Source organism: Macaca mulatta, chromosome 7 (assembly GCF_049350105.2).
Source record: "Macaca mulatta isolate MMU2019108-1 chromosome 7, T2T-MMU8v2.0, whole genome shotgun sequence".
Taxonomy (NCBI): domain Eukaryota; kingdom Metazoa; phylum Chordata; class Mammalia; order Primates; family Cercopithecidae; genus Macaca; species Macaca mulatta.
The window spans coordinates 1,342,689-1,362,028 of record NC_133412.1 but is presented as its reverse complement, the minus strand read 5'-3'; the positions used below and the strand labels follow the sequence as shown (position 1 = coordinate 1,362,028).

The 19,340-nt window shown below is 45.6% G+C and overlaps 1 protein-coding gene across 21 annotated transcripts in view; it reads right to left on the bottom strand.

Annotated features, from left to right (window-relative positions):
* TUBGCP5 (tubulin gamma complex associated protein 5) overlaps positions 1 to 19,340 on the bottom strand; it is a 46,752-nt gene that overhangs the window by 1,446 nt on the left and 25,966 nt on the right. For 7 of the 21 annotated variants that reach the window (XM_077938862.1, XM_077938865.1, XM_077938863.1 and 4 more), the window contains 10 exons: positions 12,982 to 13,180; positions 11,800 to 11,988; positions 10,534 to 10,716; positions 8,118 to 8,202; positions 7,898 to 8,018; positions 7,272 to 7,450; positions 5,256 to 5,381; positions 4,249 to 4,337; positions 1,429 to 1,529; positions 31 to 709 (listed from right to left, as the gene is read on the bottom strand). In XM_077938862.1, the coding sequence (XP_077794988.1) occupies positions 663 to 709; positions 1,429 to 1,529; positions 4,249 to 4,337; positions 5,256 to 5,381; positions 7,272 to 7,450; positions 7,898 to 8,018; positions 8,118 to 8,202; positions 10,534 to 10,716; positions 11,800 to 11,988; positions 12,982 to 13,180 (1,319 nt within the window). In that variant the 3' untranslated portion in view covers positions 31 to 662. Of the gene's footprint in view, positions 1 to 30; positions 710 to 1,428; positions 1,530 to 4,248; positions 4,338 to 5,255; positions 5,382 to 7,271; positions 7,451 to 7,897; positions 8,019 to 8,117; positions 8,203 to 10,533; positions 10,717 to 11,799; positions 11,989 to 12,981; positions 13,181 to 19,340 lie in introns of those variants that run through there. The other 14 variants (XM_077938867.1, XM_077938868.1, XM_077938874.1 and 11 more) reach the window with 6 other exon arrangements.

Genomic DNA, 19,340 nt, shown 5'->3' with positions numbered 1-19,340 from the left:
CTGAAGGACAGCAGCAAAAGGATAATAAAATAATTTTAAGTCCTTTATTTTGAATATCAGAATTACATTTTCAAAATATGATATAATTTATATTTAAAGATATCAGTACCATAAATCTGTATCTTACAGTAGGAAATATAGAGTAAACAGCCTGTATACACTTTGCACTGACACAATTTTATGTACACAACTCTATACAGTATCTACTAATCTCCAGAAAACCCACCTACAATCCATCCGTCTGGACCGCAGACAAGTGGTTCTTTTTGAGTCAGGATCTCACTCTGTCACCCAGGTTGCACTGCAGTAGTGCAATCATGGCTCACTGCAGTGTTGACCTCCTGGGCTCAAGTAATCCTCCCATCTAGGCCTCCTGAGTAGCTAGAGAGGCACACACCACGTCTGGATACATTTTGTATTTTTGGTAGACACAGGGTTTCACCATGTTACCCAGGCTGGCCTCAAACTCCTGGGCTCAAGTGATTCGCCTGCCTTGGCCTCCCATAGTGCTGGGATTAGAAGCGTGAGTGACTGTGCCCGGCCGACAGTGGACAAGTTTTACAAATAAACCAAAACTAAAAGATTCTCACTTTTCAGCTGCACATGGTGGAAATGTACATGTATGATGATGAAGCTGGAGATATTTCTCACACTGAAGACATTTAACTTTGTTCCATGCCAGCCATGAGTGACAGCGCTAGAGATTCCACTATGGGAAGAAAAAAAAATAAGGTTAAAACAACAGGTTTAAATGTTGAAAAAAAAAATTTTTTTTTTCAAGACAGAGTCCCATTCTGTCACCCAGGCTGGAGTGCAATGGTACAATCTTGGCTCACTGCAACCTCCACCTCCAGGGTTCAAGCAATTCTCCTGCCTCAGCCTGCTGTGTAGCTGGGATTTCAGGCATGTGCCACCATGTCCAGCTAATTTTTGTATTTTTAGTAGAGACAGGGTTTTGCCATGTTGGCCAGGCTGTTCTCCCAACTCCTGACCTCAAGTGATTCAGTTGGCCTCCCAAAGTGCTGGGATTACAGGTGTGAGCCACCACACCAGGCCAGGAGCTTTAAATTCCTAAAAAAATTTTTAAGAAGTCTAGCTTTTGAAAAGAAAGTTACAAAAACTACACGATAGTGAAGTGTGACAGAAATCTATTCTGCCATCGACTTTATTTAATAGTTTTAGAAATCTGTTGTAATAAATGGCGTAACAGAAAGTAAGATCCTCAGGCTTACAAATATTCGACATGCACTCACTCTCACTGTAATGCTTAAAAAGCAATTCAAAGCATGGGACAACTGCTAAGGGACTTTTCAGTTTTGAAATGGTGAGAAATTCTAATTCTTCATGGGATCAGTAACAAAATAATGACACATACTCTTAGTTACAAGAAAATACAGAGGTAGAAACATTTTAACATGATATACTCACAATGGGGAAAGGATCCTCTACAGACGGCTTTGTTTAAAATGGTTACAAGAAACATATGGCAGTTTTTAAAATCAGACTCCATTTTCTCTATAGATTCCATTCTAGGAATAAAAGTAAATTTCAATTCAGTGAGTGCATTGGGGGTTTATATGTAGGCTTCAAGATATCTGTGGAGTAATTTCAAATGTGTTTTGGTTTAATGATTTAAAATCCTAAAGATTATAAAATAAAACACATAGCGTCCTACCCTACTTTAAAATAAAAAATGTCAAAGTGTTTCAAAGGAAGGTTCATTAGGATATAAAGCTGTGCTGTGCTGTTTCCAGATAGTATCTAGTTCTGGAACTAGGAGGACCAAAGACACTCCCTTTTCCTTTATTTATTTATTTATTTATTTATTTTTTTGAGACGGAGTCTCGCTCTGTCGCCCAGGCTGGAGTGCAGTGGCCGGATCTCAGCTCACTGCAAGCTCCGCCTCCCAGGTTTATGCCATTCTCCTGCCTCAGCCTCCCGAGTAGCTGGGACTACAGGCGCCCGCCACCTCGCCCGGCTAGTTTTTTGTATTTTTTTAGTAGAGATGGGGTTTCACCGTGTTAGCCAGGATGGTCTCGATCTCCTGACCTCGTGATCCGCCCGTCTCGGCCTCCCAAAGTGCTGGGATTACAGGCGTGAGCCACCGCGCCCGGCCCCTTTTCCTTTAAACAGTTCTGTTTTTATTGTTTACAAGCATAAGTTCTCTTTGAAATAAAGAATACATTAAGGATATAAACCTTAAAATTTGAAATTATTTTTAAAAAGCCTTTTTTTTTTTTGAGACGGAGCCTTGCTCTGTTGCCCATGCTGGAGTGCACTGGCACGATCCACCTCCTGGGTTCAAGCAATTCTCCTGCCTTAGCCTCCTGAGTAGCTGGGATTACAGATGCCCACTATCACGCCTGGCTAATTTTTGTATTTTTAGTAGAGACGGGGTTTCGCCATGTTGGTCAGTCTGGTCTCGAACTCCTGACCTCAGTTGATCTGCCCTCCTTGGCCTCCCAAAGTGCTGGGATTACAGTTGTGAGTCACGGAGCCCGGCCCGGCTGCCTTTTTTTTTTTTTTTTTTGAGACGGAGTCTCGCTCTGTCGCCCAGGCTGGAGTGCAGTGGCCGGATCTCAGCTCACTGCAAGCTCCGCCTCCCGGGTTCCCGCCATTCTCCTGCCTCAGCCTCCCAAGTAGCTGGGACTACAGGCGCCCACCACCTCGCCCGGCTAGTTTTTTTTGTAGTTTTAGTAGAGACAGGGTTTCAATGTGTTCGCCAGGATGGTCTCGATCTCCTGACCTCGTGATCCACCCGTCTCGGCCTCCCAAAGTGCTGGGATTACAGGCTTGAGCCACCGCGCCCGGCCTTTTTTTTTTTTTTGAGACACAGTTTCGCTCTTGTTGCCCAGGCTGGAGTGCAATGTAGTGATCTCGGCTCACCACACCACAACCTCCGCCTCCTTGGTTTAAGCAATTCTCTTGCCTCAGCCTCCCGAGTAGCTGGGATTACAGGCGTGCACCAGCGCGCCTGGCCAATTTTGTATTTTTAGGAGAGACGGAGTTTTTCCATGTTGGTCAGGCTGGTCTCGAACTCCTGACCTCAGGAGATCTACCCATCTTGGCCTCCCACAGTGCTGGGATTACAGGCGTGAGCCGCCACTGCGCCCGGCCTTTTTTTTTTTTTTTAGAGAAATATCAAACACATGTAAGACAGAACTTCATAAGGGGCTTCCATGGCCCACTGCCCAGCCATGGCAGGTGCCACCCATGTGCCAAGCTTACACCTCCACAGCCCCACCACAGTATTCGGAAATAAACCGGAGACATCAGAGCCACTGCAGTCATGAATATTTCGTAAGTATAAATGTATACTTTAAAGATTCCTTTCAAAACACAGCCACAACACCATTTGAGTCAGCAATATAAAGCAAGTAAGACTTCTATTTCCATCCCTGCAAGGATGGCTTCATCTACTATCTTAGTTTCTAGATTCAGAGTACAGCCAAGAGGAGATTTCCAATTATATTAGCACTCAAATGAACTCTTACCTACTTACTAACATGGAGTAAGTACAGGCTATTATAATAACCCAGTCAACCAAACATGTGCTTTTCTTTCATGGTAGTAATAGCAGAAGTACTGTGGCACTGACTTCACAAACAGGACAGGTAACAAAATATTGAGCTGTACACTGGAGTTCACAGTAGAGGACGGCAGTGCTGGAGGGAACTGCTCCCGCGTCCACTGTCCCTTGATTCAGTGCACTTGCCTATGTGATGTGTGTGAATAACGAACACTCAAAATACAGTATCTTTCAGAGCTCATCCAAAATACAACTTTGGAGAACCGTCTAGCATGATGTTCAGAATTCGGTTTAAAATAATTCAGCAAGTGTGACTGGGGAGATGGGCACAGACATGACAGAGCTGTCCTCACTGGTACAGCTGAAGCAGGTGCCAGCACAGCGTTCACAACTGTCCTTGCCACTTCTGTTTGAAGGTGTCCATGATAAAAATTAACAAAACCTACACAACATGAGTGTAATCTAAAAATGTTTGCCTGTTCAGTTAGAAGACCTCAGATTTTTAAAAATGTTTTACTTCTCACAAAAGACTTGCACTTTTTTTTTTTTTTTTAAACTCTGGGTCTTGCTATGTTGCCCAGGCTGGTCTTGAACTCCTGGGGTCAAGCAATCCTCCTCTCTCAGCCTCCTGAGAGGCTGGGAAGACGCTGTCTCTAAAAAAAAGGGAAGCTGAAGCTGAAATGGTTAAAGCACAGATGCTTCAGAAGTCACATACTTACCGCCAAGTGCCCAGGCCTGCCTGCCAACCGTCTGCAAACATGAGGGCCAAGTTCAACACCTTCATGATAGCTTCTTTCACAAAGCTGACCTGGAGACCAAAGTCACAGAACACAAACTGTAACTAGGTTTGGACACTGATACCAGCACTTTTACCTATTTTAAATGAATCACAGAAAAAGCTCCTCACTACTGTGACTGCCTTCTATGTATATGGAAGGGTACTAGGCTCTGAACCATGCCCACTTGGGAACAGGCACATGCATTCACTGAATGGAACATACAGGCGGTATTAGCAGTAGAGCCAAACCAACAGAACAAACTGTTAAGACCTTTTCCTGGGATGGCCACTTAAATTCACCAATGAAACTAGGATAAAGAATTCCAATGGTTTTAACACGACGGAATTCCGTCTATTCACATGAAGTGGACATATTATTAACTGCAGACATGATTTTCCAACTGAATCCAAGAGTAACACAGAGTGAGTGCTGACTATCAAACACGGTTCTCATGTTGCTCTTAGATACAACTTCTATGAATAGGGCACTCCTCCTTGGTTTTTTTTTTGGAGACAAGGTCTTGCTCTGTTACCCAAGCTGGAGTGCAGAGTGCAGTGGTGTGATCACAGTTCATTGCAGCTTCGAACTACTGGCCTCAAACAATGCTCCCACCTCAGCCTCGGAAGTAGCTGGGCCTCCAGGTGTACACCACTGTGTCTGCTAATCTTTTTAATTTTTTGTAAAGACAGAGTCTTCCTATGTTGTCCAGGCTGGTCTTGAACTCTTGGCTTCATAAGATCTGCCCGCCTCAGTTTCCCAAAGTGCTGGGATTATAGGCGTGAGCCACTGTGGCTGGCCTGGGGCATTTGTTTGTAACCTCATTTGATCTGGTTCTTCCTTAAAGAATATTCTACAAGACAGAAGCTTCATCATCATAAAATTCCAAAGCAGGCAGACAGCGCCACTCGCCCAGCAGGGGCCACATCTGCAAGAGACATCTCATGTACCTTTTCTCTCAGCAGACACCGGTCATGGATGGTTGACAGATACCTATAGTGAATTTTAATCAACTGATCTAAATCCTTGGCTTCCTCGACTTGATGTTGAAACTCCAGCCCTGTACTGTGGAGAATCTTGGAAGAGAAAGACAAAAAGCTTAATCAGCAGCCTTGAGGACTTGTGTGCTGCACACAAATCTTCACTAAGCTCTTCTACTTCTCTCAAATTCCTCCTTCAATAATCACATCTAGAAAGTTTCGTAAAGTACCATTCTTTTTTTTTTTTTTTTTTGAGACGGAGTCTCGCTCTGTCGCCCAGGCTGGAGTGCAGTGGCCGGATCTCAGCTCACTGCAAGCTCCGCCTCCCGGGTTTACGCCATTCTCCTGCCTCAGCCTCCTCAGTAGCTGGGACTACAGGCGCCCGCCACCTCGCCCGGCTAGTTTTTTTGTATTTTTTTAGTAGAGAAGGGGTTTCACCGTGTTAGCCAGGATGGTCTCGATCTCCTGACCTCGTGATCCGCCCGTCTCGGCCTCCCAAAGTGCTGGGATTACAGGCTTGCGCCACCGCGCCCGGCCAAGTACCATTCTTTAAAGGCTGGCTGGATATGCTGGCGTGCTGACCCAAAGAGGAGGCGGGGGTCAGTCCTGTAGGACACCCACTTGCACAGTGAATGAATGAACGCCAAAGTCTGGACTAACAGATTCCCTGGCAGGAAGGGGCAAGTACATTGAACTGTATATAAGACACATTGATTAAAAAAAAAAAAAAAAAGCCGGGCGCGGTGGCTCAAGCCTGTAATCCCAGTACTTTGGGAGGCCAAGGCGGGCGGATCACAAGGTCAGGAGATCGAGACCACAGTGAAACCCCGTCTCTACTAAAAATACAAAAAATTAGCCGGGCGCGGTGGCGGGCGCCTGTAGTCCTAGCTACTCAGGAGGCTGAGGCAGGAGAATGGCGTGAACCCAGGAGGCGGAGCTTGCAGTGAGCCAAGATCGCGCCACTGCACTCCAGCCTGGGCAACAGCGTGAGACTCCGTCTCAAAAAAAAAAAAAAAAAAAAAAAAATCAAGCAAATGTGTTACTTTTATACAAATTACAGTGAATTTGTTTCTTAAGTTCCTTTTCTCATACACTGATCTTTCTCTAAAATGAGTATAAGCATACTTCAAATAAAAAACAAACTAAGAAAAAATTTAAACTCTTATCATTTACTCTTAACAATTAGGGGCTTAATGAAGGCCAACCTTGCGAAGGTCAGTAATGCAGTCAGGGGAAACATGGAGCCCCTCTGCCATAGCCTTCCCGTCCAAAACACAGGCTTCAGTGGCTCACTTCACCCAAGCAAGGTGGGTTTCAGAACTCACAGACCAGGTATAAACAGGTCTAAACAGCAATTCAAATGCCAAATGCACACTGTCCTCAATAACACTGCTCTTTTCAGAACTCACAGACCAGGTATAAACAGGTCTAAACAATTCAAACCCCAAATGCATACTGTCATCTAATAACACCGCTCTTGTTCCAATTTCTGAACCCTTCTTTCAAACTTCCTCTAGAACTGGCTATTAGATGTACCAGAAAAACCGTTTCATTTACTTTGTAGTGAGTTACCTCTTGTTTTTTAAGAAAAAAGTCTATCACCTGGCTGCATCTTCCTCCCAAACACCACAGTGGATTTTGGCTGTTACTAAACATTGGAGCCATTTTCTAGGGACAGCTGTCATCACTACTGAACACTAAAGGACTACGCGGCGCGTTCTGAAGGCAATTCCAGAAGAGGAGCTGTGGCTGTGCCTGTCCCCAGGGGCTGCTGGACAGGAGGGACAGCGGCCTCTGGATACACACATTCCGGTATAATTACAAAAACATTCCTCCCACTGCCATGTTATTTTATGATCAAATTTGCTACATGTCCCGTTTTCAGTCTGTAGGCATTTTGTATTTATAAACACATTATGAGAAATTCTCTATGAACAACTGTATAGATAAGGCGATAGCACTGAAGCAGATGGGAGAGGCACAAACCCTGGTCATGATGTAGTTGTGCAAGCTGTTCACGAAATGCATGAGCTTCACTCTTAAGAGGAACATGCGATGAATCTGCTGTCTTACTGGTTCTTTTTGTGGTCCGAACTGAGCAACTGTGTCTTGTTCACGTACAAGGCCTTCTTGAAGTCGTGGTTTTTCCGCAGTACTAACCAGTTCTATAAAAGATGGGAAGAGCACAGTGGACAGAAAGAGCATCAACTCAAGCCCACTGCACCATGATGCCTGTTTTTGGCAGAAACTCGGAGGGATGTGGCCCTGGTACCACAGAAAGCAATGGCAGGGGTGGCAGGAACCGAACCTCAGTGCCTCTGGAAGAGTGGGGAAAGTTCCCTGTATCACTTTTCCTAACCAAGTTGTTGCATTTCAGATCAACTGTACATACAACTTCCTGATCTTTCTTTCAGGTATTTGACATCCGTAAACCCACTGCTGGAATACGCACCATTTTGGCATTTCTATACACATAAAAAAAGATCGACAACCACCAACCTCTTTTTTTTCTTTTTTCCAGATCTCCGTATGCTTCCCTTCCCCACCAACCTCTTTTATTAAGGGCTAAAATTAAATTAAATTACAATTTATCTGCTGAAAACAAATCTTACCACCAAAAAGTAAAACATCCAGACTATATTTTGCCCACTTTATTTGCAGTAAGAGAAGAAACACTTGATTATAAATTTTTTGACATTCCAAACTTATAACAATGTCCACGGGCCATGGGACCTATGAAACAAAAACACAATTAGAACAGAAATAACCAATTACTTGCATGTTTTAATTTTAGTAGAAAACACTGTTCATACAAATAATATAAGCATATACCTTGTAGCTGAGGGTCAGACCGTCTAAGATATGAACAGGCAGTTTCTTCTTAGCTGTGTCAACATTTTCAAAAGATATAGATAGACTAAAGAAAGAAATTTCAGTTTTAGTTTGTGAAAGCACTATGTCACACAAAAATCCTTTTAAAATAATTAGTATTTACACAATATTCCCCAAAAGATACTGCATTTCATAAAAGAAATGCAAACATTTCAACAAATGTATCTTTTCTAACATATATTCCAGAGCTGAAATTTGGATTTAGAAATAACAGAGAGGGGGAAAGCTTTTACATAATGAGTTTAGTTGTAGAAGAGACACAACAATGGTAGTAATTAGAAAAAAGATGAAGCTGAGGAAGACAGTAAACCTCAGGCAATGGCTGGGAAGATGAAGCCTCTGCTGAGGTTGGGGGTGGGCAGGGGAGGACGAGCAGAACAGCTCGAGGGAGCTTAGCATGCGGTGAGAGTATTGCTTTGAGAGCCCCATCAAGATGGGACGGGGTCTGCTTCTACACCAGAGGTGTTGTGCAGTGCTTCATCCACGAGTTCGAGACAGGTTTGAACATGACTCATATGGGAAAGCAAGCATCTAACATGGACATGAAAATGTCCAAGTGCCAGGCACTATTATGTGTCCTTAGCTCATTTAATCCTCAAAATAGTCCCATCAGTGGTTCCTGAGAAATGTCCTCTTTCACGGTCACAGAGGCACTAAGAGGGGATGCCTGCATGCATATGAAGAAGGTTTAAAGTGGGGAGTGAACTTCCACACCAGAGCTGTCAAAGGGCAGTGTGATTATGAACTGGCTGATTGTGACACAGGCACTAGTCAGAAATTTTAGCTCTCGGCCAGGCGCGGTGGCTCACACCTGTAATCCCAGCACTTTGTGAGGCCGAGGCAGGTGGATCACGAGGTTGGATCGAGACCATCCTAGCTAACACGGTGAAACCCCATCTCTAGTAAAAATAAAAAAAATTAGCCGGGCATGGTGGCGGGAGCCAGTAGTCCCAGCTACTCAAGAGGCTGAGGCAGGAGAATGGCCTGAACCCTGGAGGCGAAGCTTGCAGTGAGCCAAGATCGCACCAGTGCACTCCAGCCTGGGCGACAAAGCAAGACTCCGTCTCAAAAAAAAGAATTTTTAGCTCTTAATGGCCTGGTATGCACGCATTCACTCAGTGCTCAGTAGATATCTACCAAATTCAATACTAAGTTAGCTGCTGCACTGAGCAGGCAATAGAAAGCCACTCTCTCTTCCCTCCAGGGACTCCCAGCCCAGCGCAGCACATGAAGATGTAGGAGTGAGCAGACCTCTGCCGGGCCCAAGAATTGGAGAGTATGTCACAGGGAGGCGAGAGGACAGCACGTGCAGACACCAGAAATATTCTGAGATCCCTGAAATGCAAAGTGAGATAAGAGAGAGAACGTGGTGTGTATGGTGCAACACATGAGGCTGGGAAAACGGAGCCAGACAGTTAATAGCTTTCTCCCTTCTGAGACAAAGCTTAGTCCATTTGTTAGGAGACACCCACGGCGAGCACACGCATGAGTGGTGGAAGTCACTGCTGGTGGTCTGAGGTCACTCTGGTGAGGGTCAAGTCTGTTTTGGTGGAAGGCAGTGAGGCTGAGAGAGACAGGCCATCGGGGAGGTCTGAGCCAGTTCTGTGAGGTCAGGGGCATTCTCTAGGAGGCGGGACTGATAAACCTCACGTGTGGGAGCTGAGAGAGAGGAAGCACTGGCTCCAGCCATGTGAAGGAGGCCACCAGACCCTGACAGGCTGGATGGTGGCAACTTTTTTTTGTAGGGACGAGGTCCCACTATGTTGCCCAGACTGGTTGCAAACTCCTGAGCTCAAGCAATCCTCCCAACTTGGCCTCCCAAAGTGCTAGGATTACTGGCATGAGCCACTGCACCTGGCCATATGGTGGCATCTCAACATCTTTTCTTGTTTAGCGGCAGACTCACTTAGCTGGCCTCTGCCTCAATTTTCTTTTTTTTAAAATGGAGTCTCGTTCTTGACGCCCAGGCTGGAATGCAGTGGCGTGATCTTGGCTCACTGCAACCTCTGCCTCCCAGGTTCAAGAGATTCTCCTGCTTCAGCCTCCCAAGTAGCCAGGATTCCAGGTGCCTGCCACCATGCTTTTGGTATTTTTAGTAGAGATGGAGTTTCACCATGTTGGCCAGGCTGGTCTCGAACTCCTGACCTCAGGTGATCCAGCGCCTCTGCCTCCCAAAGTGCTGGGATTACAGGTATGAGCCACCGTGCCTGGCCTCCATTTTCTAATAAGTAAAATAATATTAGTAAAACTCATAGGAATAGTATGAGAATAAAATAATCTGTGTAATTCATAGATGACTTATTGGCACACAGTTCATGTTATACTAATTTAAATAAAGGTGGCTTCCATAATTTACCGTGAACTATCCTCAGGATAACGCTGTCCTACTGCTTCTTGGAGTTGGACATTAAGAAAAGACACATTCTGCCATGTTTCCTTTTCTCTTATTTTATCAAAAATGGATGTGTAGAAGTCATACATGGTATCTCCTCCTTCCATTAAGAAAAAATTTCTCATGGCTTGCAAGTATTCTACCAACCTGCATGGAGATAAAATGAGTGACACAAAGATCTCTGGTGTTCATAAGGCAGGATTCTGGATCAACACCAGGTTTTGTACCCTGTTTTTAGTGAAACAAGTTTACATTCTACATTTACTAAAATTAGAAATATTAACACCTCTTAGGCCGGGCGCGGTGGCTCAAGCCTGTAATCCCAGCACTTTGGGAGGCCGAGACGGGCGGATCACGAGGTCAGGAGATCGAGACCATCCTGGCTAACACGGTGAAACCCCATCTCTATTAAAAAATACAAAAAACTAGCCGGGCGTGGTGGCGGGTGCCTGTGGTCCCAGCTACTCGGGAGGCTGAGGCAGGAGAATGGTCTAAACCCGGGAGGCGGAGCTTGCAGTGAGCTGAGATCCGGCCACTGCACCCCAGCCTGGGCGACAGAGCAAGACTCTGTCTCAAAAAAAAAAAAAAAAAAAAAAAAAAAGAAATATTAACACCTCTTAAACCTGTTCCAGTAATAAAAACAGCACAGGTTTTCATCATCACAAAGGTTATCTTCTATAACTAAATGATAGAAAATTGGGCAGTCACAAAAATGTTAACAAAAAAAATCCAAATCCCATCATTCATGGTGGATTTCCATCATTAATATTTAATTTTTGGAATGTTTCATTCCTGTCTTTTCTATGCGTTAAGAAAACCTAGTTCCTACCATATTATATATCCTGCTTTTAAATTGCCATAATTTTTATGAACTTTACGAAGTTCATACGTGGGTATGTATATGCCATATTTATGGATACGCCATAGTTTCAAGAACTAGTCATCTATCACTAAATAATTTAGTCTTTTTCATTCTGATAACAAACTTTGTAATTTTTGTACAAGCTTTTTCTGTATTTGTTTTGGGAAAGATTCTCAGAAATATAGAATTAAGTTTTACAACATAGTTAAGAAAATATTGATGGTCAATTGATTTCTCTTAAAAAATTGTTTACTGCATATCCATTTCCTACTCTAATAAAAATTGAATTGAAATAGATTTTAAAATAATCTCAACTGTTCAAGTACAATCAACTATTTACTACTTCCAAAATTAAATTACTCTTTTACCTGTAATCTTTTTTTAGAGTTTGCATGAGATTTCCACAGCAATCTAGATACTGCTTGTCAATATGAGGATAGAGGCAGGATCTCAGCGTTAACTCAAAAGTCTGGCATGTCACAGATTCCGATGATCTATCCACACATACATCACCACCAGCAAACTTCTCGTGAAAGTCACTCTGCTCCAAATACATCCTTCAAGATAAAAATGTGTCTTCTTTTTATGAGCTGCTGTCAACAGAATTCTCTTAAAACCCTAAAGTCCCGTTTTTACCTTTAGTCTTGAAGTTACCAACTACTACAGAAAGAGAAAAATCTTTCTCCCAAAAATATCCTTTGAGTGAACCAGTCTCTTGAAGTTGCCACTGCCTTCGGCTCAGGTACTAGAGCTGGTCTTCCTAGTGATGAGGGCTGGACACAGCAAATGCTGGCCATCAGACAACCCGGAACTGTGTGGGTATTAATGACTTACTCTAATGGACTAAGTGCTGAAAAGCAGCTTAAGCCCAGGACATACTATACGCCAATGGGGACCCTGACTCAATGAGTGTCGAGGGCCCACTCATGGCCCAGAGTTTCAGCATATTCTGGATAAATGATGACACTTCCAGGGGCCCGAGGGCACAGACAAAAGTGGTACCACATGGTGGCAGGGCCAAGTCTGCAGACTTCCACAAACGACATGGAATCCAAACTATACACCTGAAATAGGGAGGCACAACATCTTGCATTCTGCTTGTTATAAAGGATAGGCAGGGCGCAGTGGCTCACACCTGTAATCCCAGCAATTTGGGAGGCCGAGGTGGGCAGATCACCTGAGGTCAGGAGTTTGAGATGGTCAACATGGCGAAACCCTGTCTCTACTAAAAATACAAAAATTAGCTGGGCATGGTGGCACATGCCTGTAGTCCCAGGTACTTGGGAGGCCGAGGTAGGAGAATTGCTTAACCTGGGAGGCGAAGGTTGCAGTGAGCCAAGATCATGCCACTACACTCCAGCCTGGGTGATAGAGTGAGGCTCCATCTCAAACGAAAACGAAAACAAAAACAAACAAAAAAAAGAAAGGATAGCCTACATGCGTTTTTGTTTTTAGGCCTGGAAAGCCCTACCTGCCAGAAATAAACAGTTAGCAAACAAGGCACAAATTATGCCATTTCAATTCCTGATAACCCTGCGGGTGTGGATCACCTTGCAAAGTTAATGGCAAGCAGTGGATCATGAACATCATCCAGTTCAAGATGCCTTTCAGCAATGGACTGCATCTTCATTAGGTTCTCCTTGGTTGCCTGTTGCTCAGTAAGAACCTGTGGAGTGGAATCTTCTCCATGTCGAAGACGGGACTGTACAGATTCCAGAAAGAGAGTGTATAAACTTTTTCTTTCTGCATCTAAAACATAAAGAAATACGTAAGGTGAACTATGTTCTGCTTAATATTAACATTAAGTAACAACAACAACAAAAAATATATATATATATATATTTCGAGACAGAGTTTCGCTCCTGTTGCCCAGGCTGGAGCGCAATGGTGCGACCCTGGCTCACTGCAACCTCTGCCTCCCGGGTTCAAGCAATTCTCCTGCCTCAGCTTCCCAAGAAGCTGGGATTACAGGCATGTACCATCATGCCCAGCTAATTTTGCTTTTTTTTTTTTTTTTTTTTTTTTAGTTGAGACAGGGTTTCACCATGTTGGTCAGGCTGGTCTCAAACTCCTGACCTCAAGTGATCCGCCGACCCTGGCCTCCCAAAGTGCTGGGATAACAGGTGTAAGCCACCGTGCCTGGCCCAAGAAATATTAAATAATATCATATCTGGGTGCGGTGGCTTATGCCTGTAATCCCAGCACTTTAGGAAGCTGTGGTGGGTGGATCACTTACGCTCAGGAGTTTGAGACCAGCCTGGGCAACATGGTGAAACCCCAGCTTTACAAAAAAATTAGCTGAGTGCAGTGGCATGTGCCTGTGGTCCCAGCTACTTGGGAGGCTGAGGCACGAGAATCGCTTGAGCACTGGGAGGTGAAGGTTGCAATGAGCCAAGATCAAGCCACTGCAGTCCAGTCCAGTTTCGGCAACAGAAGTGACAGCTGTCTTCAAAAAAAAAAAAAAAAAAAAATTTCCCTTTCCTCTAGGAAGGTCTATCCCTGTTTCTTTACTTTTACAGTGTAGCAAAACTCAACATTTATATATTCTCTGTTAAACAACTGCAAAGTTCACACAATTACAACGTATAAGCTAATTTTTTTTTCTGAACAGAGTAAGGTCCTAATCAGAACACTTGAAAGTTCCTACGATCCTGCATAACACTACGCTAACACTGGTAAGAGTCAGTCTCACTGGAAAAAACACTTCTGACAGCAGCCCTGGTAAGCTCATTACATAAGAAGGAAATACTCCACAAAGTGAAAATAAGTGTTGCATCTACTTATTTCAAGTAGATACAGTAATATAATTAATATAACATTGAGATGATTGAGATGTATAAATAAGGTCACATCTTTATCTTCCAAGTTTTTTTTTTTTTTTTTTGAGACGGAGTCTCGCTCTGTCGCCCAGGCTGGAGTGCAGTGGCCAGATCTCAGCTCACTGCAAGCTCCGCCTCCCGGGTTCACGCCATTCTCCTGCCTCAGCCTCCCGAGTAGCTGGGACCACAGGCGCCCGCCATCACGCCCGGCTAATTTTTGCATTTTTAGTAGAGACGGGGTTTCACCATGTTAGCCACAGGATGGTCTCGATCTCCTGACCTCGTGATCCACCCGTCTCGGCCTCCCAAAGTGCTGGGATTACAGGCGTGAGCCACCGTGTCCGGCCCTTCCAAGTCTTTTTAGTCAGTTGATTAAATTTTTTTTTTTTTTGAGACGGAGTCTCACTCTGTCACCAGACTGGAGTGCAGTGGTGCGATCTTGGCTCACTGCACTCTCCGACGCCCTGGTTCAAGCGATTCTCCTGCCTCAGCCTCCTGAGTAGCAGGGAATTATAGGCATGCACCACCATGCCCAGCTAATTTTTGTATTTTTAGTAGAGACAGGGTTTTACCATGTTGACCAGGATGGTCTCGATCTCCTGACCTTGAGATCTGTCTGCCTCAGCCTCCCAAAGTGCTGGGATTATAGGATAAAACTTTGAATATATTAAATTGCATCATTTTCTTAAAATTTATGATCGATTCTAAACTGCTCATAAAGAAATTCTTATCAGCCACGGTTCATGGTCCTCAAGGACTAATGCTGCACTGCATTAAGAAATGCCAGAAGGGTTGGGCGTGGTGGCTCACGCCTGTAATCCCAGCACTTTAAAAGGCAGGTGGATCACCTGAAATCAAGAGTTCGAGACCAGCTTGGCCAACATGGTGAAACCCCATCTCTACTAAAAATACAAAAATTAGCTGGGCATGGTGGCTCACGCCTGTAGTCCCAGCTACTGGGGAAGCTGAGGCATGAGAAATCACTTGAGCTCAGGAGGCAGAGGTTGCGGTGAGATCATGCCACTGCACTCCAGCCTGGGGAACAGAGTGAGACTTGGTCTTGAAAAAAATAATGAATAAAATAAAATAAAATGCCAGAGGGAGTGATGCCGGCAAGGCGGCTACCTAGAGACACCTGGTGCGCCTCCCCCAACAGCAAGATAGGACCAAATCAACGAATCAACAGTTAAGACCTGACTGGAGGCCGGGGCCGGTGGCTCACACCTGTAATCCCAACACTCTGGGAGGCTGAGGCGGGTGGGTGACGAGGTCAGGAGATCGAGACCATCCCGGCTAACACGGTGAAACCCCGTCTCTATTAAAAATACAAAAAAATTAGCCGGGCGTGGTAGCGGGTGCCTGTAGTCCCAGCTGCTGGGGAGGCTGAGGCAGGAAAATGGCATGAACCCGGGAGGCCGAGCTTGCAGTGAGCCGAGATCCTACCATTGCACTAGAGCCTGGGTGACAGAGCAAGACTCCATCTCAAAAAAAAAAGATCTGACTGGAGTTGAAGGGCGAGTGCTGGAGCGCAGTGGGGGAGTGTGACAGTGCTGGTGACTGGAGGCCCAGGAGGGCAGCGTGGAGGCTCACAGCCTCCGCAGCCCCATCTTTTCTTCGCAGATCAGGCTGGTCTGGAGTTAAGAAGGACTTCCCATCGTTGGGTAAGGGTAAGCAGAAGAAACCCACCAGCCCCCACAAACACCTACAGTCCTTATCAACAGGAGGATTCCACAGTTCCCACGAGCTCTGAGCCCAGTTTGGAGGCTGCTGGCAATTCACGCAGCTGCCTTGCCCTGGGTTAGGGGCACAAGGTGTGCCTTCCCCACCCAACCCTTTGAGCCAAGCTGTTGCAGCACGGCACCATCTTAAGACCAGAGCTAGGGCCGGGCACGGTGGCTCACACCCGTAATCCCAGCACTCTGGGAGGCTGAGGCGGGTGGATCATGAGGTTAGGAGATTGAGACCATCCTGGCTAACACGGTGAAACCCCGTCTCCACTAAAAAAATACAAAAAACTAGCCGGGCATGGTGGCGGGCACCTGTAGTCCCAGCTACTCAGGAGGCTGAGGCAGGAGAATGGCATGAACCCGGGAAGCAGAGCTTGCAGTGAGCCGGGATTGTGCCACTGCACTCCAGCCTGGGCGAAAGAGCGAGACTCTGACTCAAAATAAATAAATAAATAAATAAAGACCAGAGCCATCTCTGGAGCACACCCTCCTCTGGGCCAGTAGCCACTGCACCTCTCCTGCACCCCAGCCACTGGGGCTCCATCCTCATTCCACCAAGGCCACAGGGGTGGTTGAACACCACAAGCCCAGCTATGTGGAGCCTGGGCCCAGGATCGGCTGTGATTCTGGTCCTGCACAGCAGGAAAACCAGCCCCTGCCACTGCACTTCCAGCCAGAGGAACAGTCTGGTAGCCCTGAGAGACCGAACCCACCGCTGAGCTGGCCAAACTGCTGTGCCATCTCTAGAGGGTGGGAACAGGCCCCTGAGCTTCCTACCAGCTGACATGCCTCCAGGCTGGTGGAGCAGTTACAGACCTGTGCTCAGGAACTGAGAAACAGCCCCCTAGCACCAACCCCTTGCAGACAGGCCCGGGGCCTACCCAGTGGCCCTGGGCCAGCATTCAGGGTCTGAGAAACAGTTTCAGAGGCTGCCCTGGCAGGCATGTACCTAGGCTTCTTGAGCAGCCTTGCGCTGCATCCATTGCTTAAGAAGCCCCAGAGGCAGCGCCTGGGAGTCACGACCCCAGGTCAGCTGAGCAGCCACAGGCCTGCAAACAGCCCTGTGGTCTGCCCTTGGTGGGCATGTTCTGAGCCAGCTGGCACCCATATCCCAAACCTGAGAAAGAACCTTGAAGACCACCCCCAGTAAAGACACCCTCAGGCCAGCAGAGCAGCTTTCCACCCACATGCTGGGCCTCCGAAGCAGCCTCCTGGGCTGCCACTGGCAGATACATACCTAGGGCTGTCCATAAGCCATGTGACCATGTCCCAGGACTGAAAAAGAGCCCCTTGAACTGTCCAGGCAGACATGCACCCAGGCTACCAAGCAGCCCTGTACCCACGTCCTGGGCCTGAGAAACAGGCCTCAAGTAATCCACCTGCCTTGGCCTCCAAAAGTACTGGGACTGGCCAGGCGTGGTGGCTCACGCCTGTAATGCCAACACGTTGGGAGGCCAAGGCGGGTGGATTGCTTGAGGTTAGGAGTTCGAGACCAGCCTGACCAACGTGATAAAACCCCATCTCTACTAAAAATAAAAAAATGAGCCAGGCGTGGTGGCACATGCCTATAATCCCATCTATTCAGGAGGCTGAGGCAAGAGAATCATTTGAACCCAGGAGGCAGAGCTTGCAGTGAGCTGAGAGCATGCCACTGCACTCCAGCCTGGGTAACAGAGCAAGACTCTATCTCAAAAAAAAAAGAAAGAAAAAAGTGCTGGGATTACAGGCATGAGCCACCACGCCCGGCCAGTTGTGCCACTGTTGCCACAAACCCCCTCAGTGTAGGCCACTGAGGCACTTGTAAACATCACTAAAGTGGATTACAACTGAAGAAAGTACATGGAGACTACACTACTGCATTCATCCAGAACCAAGGCCAATGCATCCCACTGAACCCATACCCCAAGACCCATTCACATGAATAACTCTTTACAAAACATACTCCATAAAATTGGAAAAGGTGACTTTCCCACCAGATGTGTAGAAATAAATGTAGAAATACATCAAACATGAAAAAGCAAAGAAAAATGACACCTCCCAAGAAAACCAGTAATTCTCCAGTAAGAGACTACAATGATATAGGAAATGCTGGAAAAATAATTCGGAATTAAAATCTTAAGGAGACTCAGTGAGATACAAGAGAGTACAAATAAACATTCAACAAAATCAGGAAAAGAATGATTTGCATGAGAAATTCAACAGAAAGAAATGTTTAATACCCAAGCAAATTTTACAGTGAAAGAATTCAATGAATGAGGCAGGGCACGGTGGCTCACGCCTGTAATCCCAGCACTTTGGGAGGCCAAGGCGGGTGGATGACCTGAGTTCAGGAGTTCGAGATCAACCCGGCCAACGTGGTGAAACCCCATCTCTACTAAAAACACAAAAAATTAGCCGGGTGTGGTGGCAGGTGCCTGTAACCCCAGCTACCCAGGAGGCTGAGGCAGGAGAATCACTTGAGCCAGGGAGGCAGAGCTTGCAGTAGCCAGAATGCACCACTGCACTCCAGCCTGGGTGATGGGAGTAAAACCCTGTCTCCGAAAAGAAAAAAGGGGGGAGGGTGGACAAATGATCTCAACAGACATTTCTCCAAAGAAGTCATACAAATGGCCCAGAAATAGATGAAAAAATGCTCAGCATCACTAATTATTAGGGAAAATGCAAATCAAAACCACAATGAGTTATCATTTCACCCAGTCAGGATGGCTACTTATCACGAAAACAAAAAACAACAAATGCTGGTGAGGACGTGGAGAAAAGGGAGCTCTCACACAATGTTGGTGGGAATGTAAACTAGTACAGATACTATGGAGAACAGTTTGGAGGTTCCTCAAAAAACTACAAATAGAACTACTATATGATACAGCAATCCCACTAGTGGGCATTTATCCAAAGGAAAGGACATCAGGACATCAAAGAGACATCTGCACCCCATGTTTACTGCAGCAGTCTTCACACAGCCAAGACACGGAATCAACCTAGGTGCCCAACAACAGATGAATGGGTAAAAAAACTGTGGTACATGTATATATATATAACTCAAAGATAAAAAAGAATGAATCTTGCTGTTTGCAGCAACACTGATGGAAATGGTGGACATTATGTTAAGTGAAATAAGCCAGGAACAGAAAGTTAAACACTGCTTGTTCTCACTCATGTGGCAGCTAAAAAATGTTGATCTCATATTAGTAAAAAGCAGAGCAGGATACCAGATGCTGGATTTTGTAGGGGGAAGGGAGGAAGAGGCAGATATTTGTTAAAGGACACAAATAGCTAGCTGGAAGGAGTAGCTCCAGTGCTCTGTATCACTATGGGATGATGACAGTTAATAATGTATTACAGAGTTGCACACAGCAAAGAGGA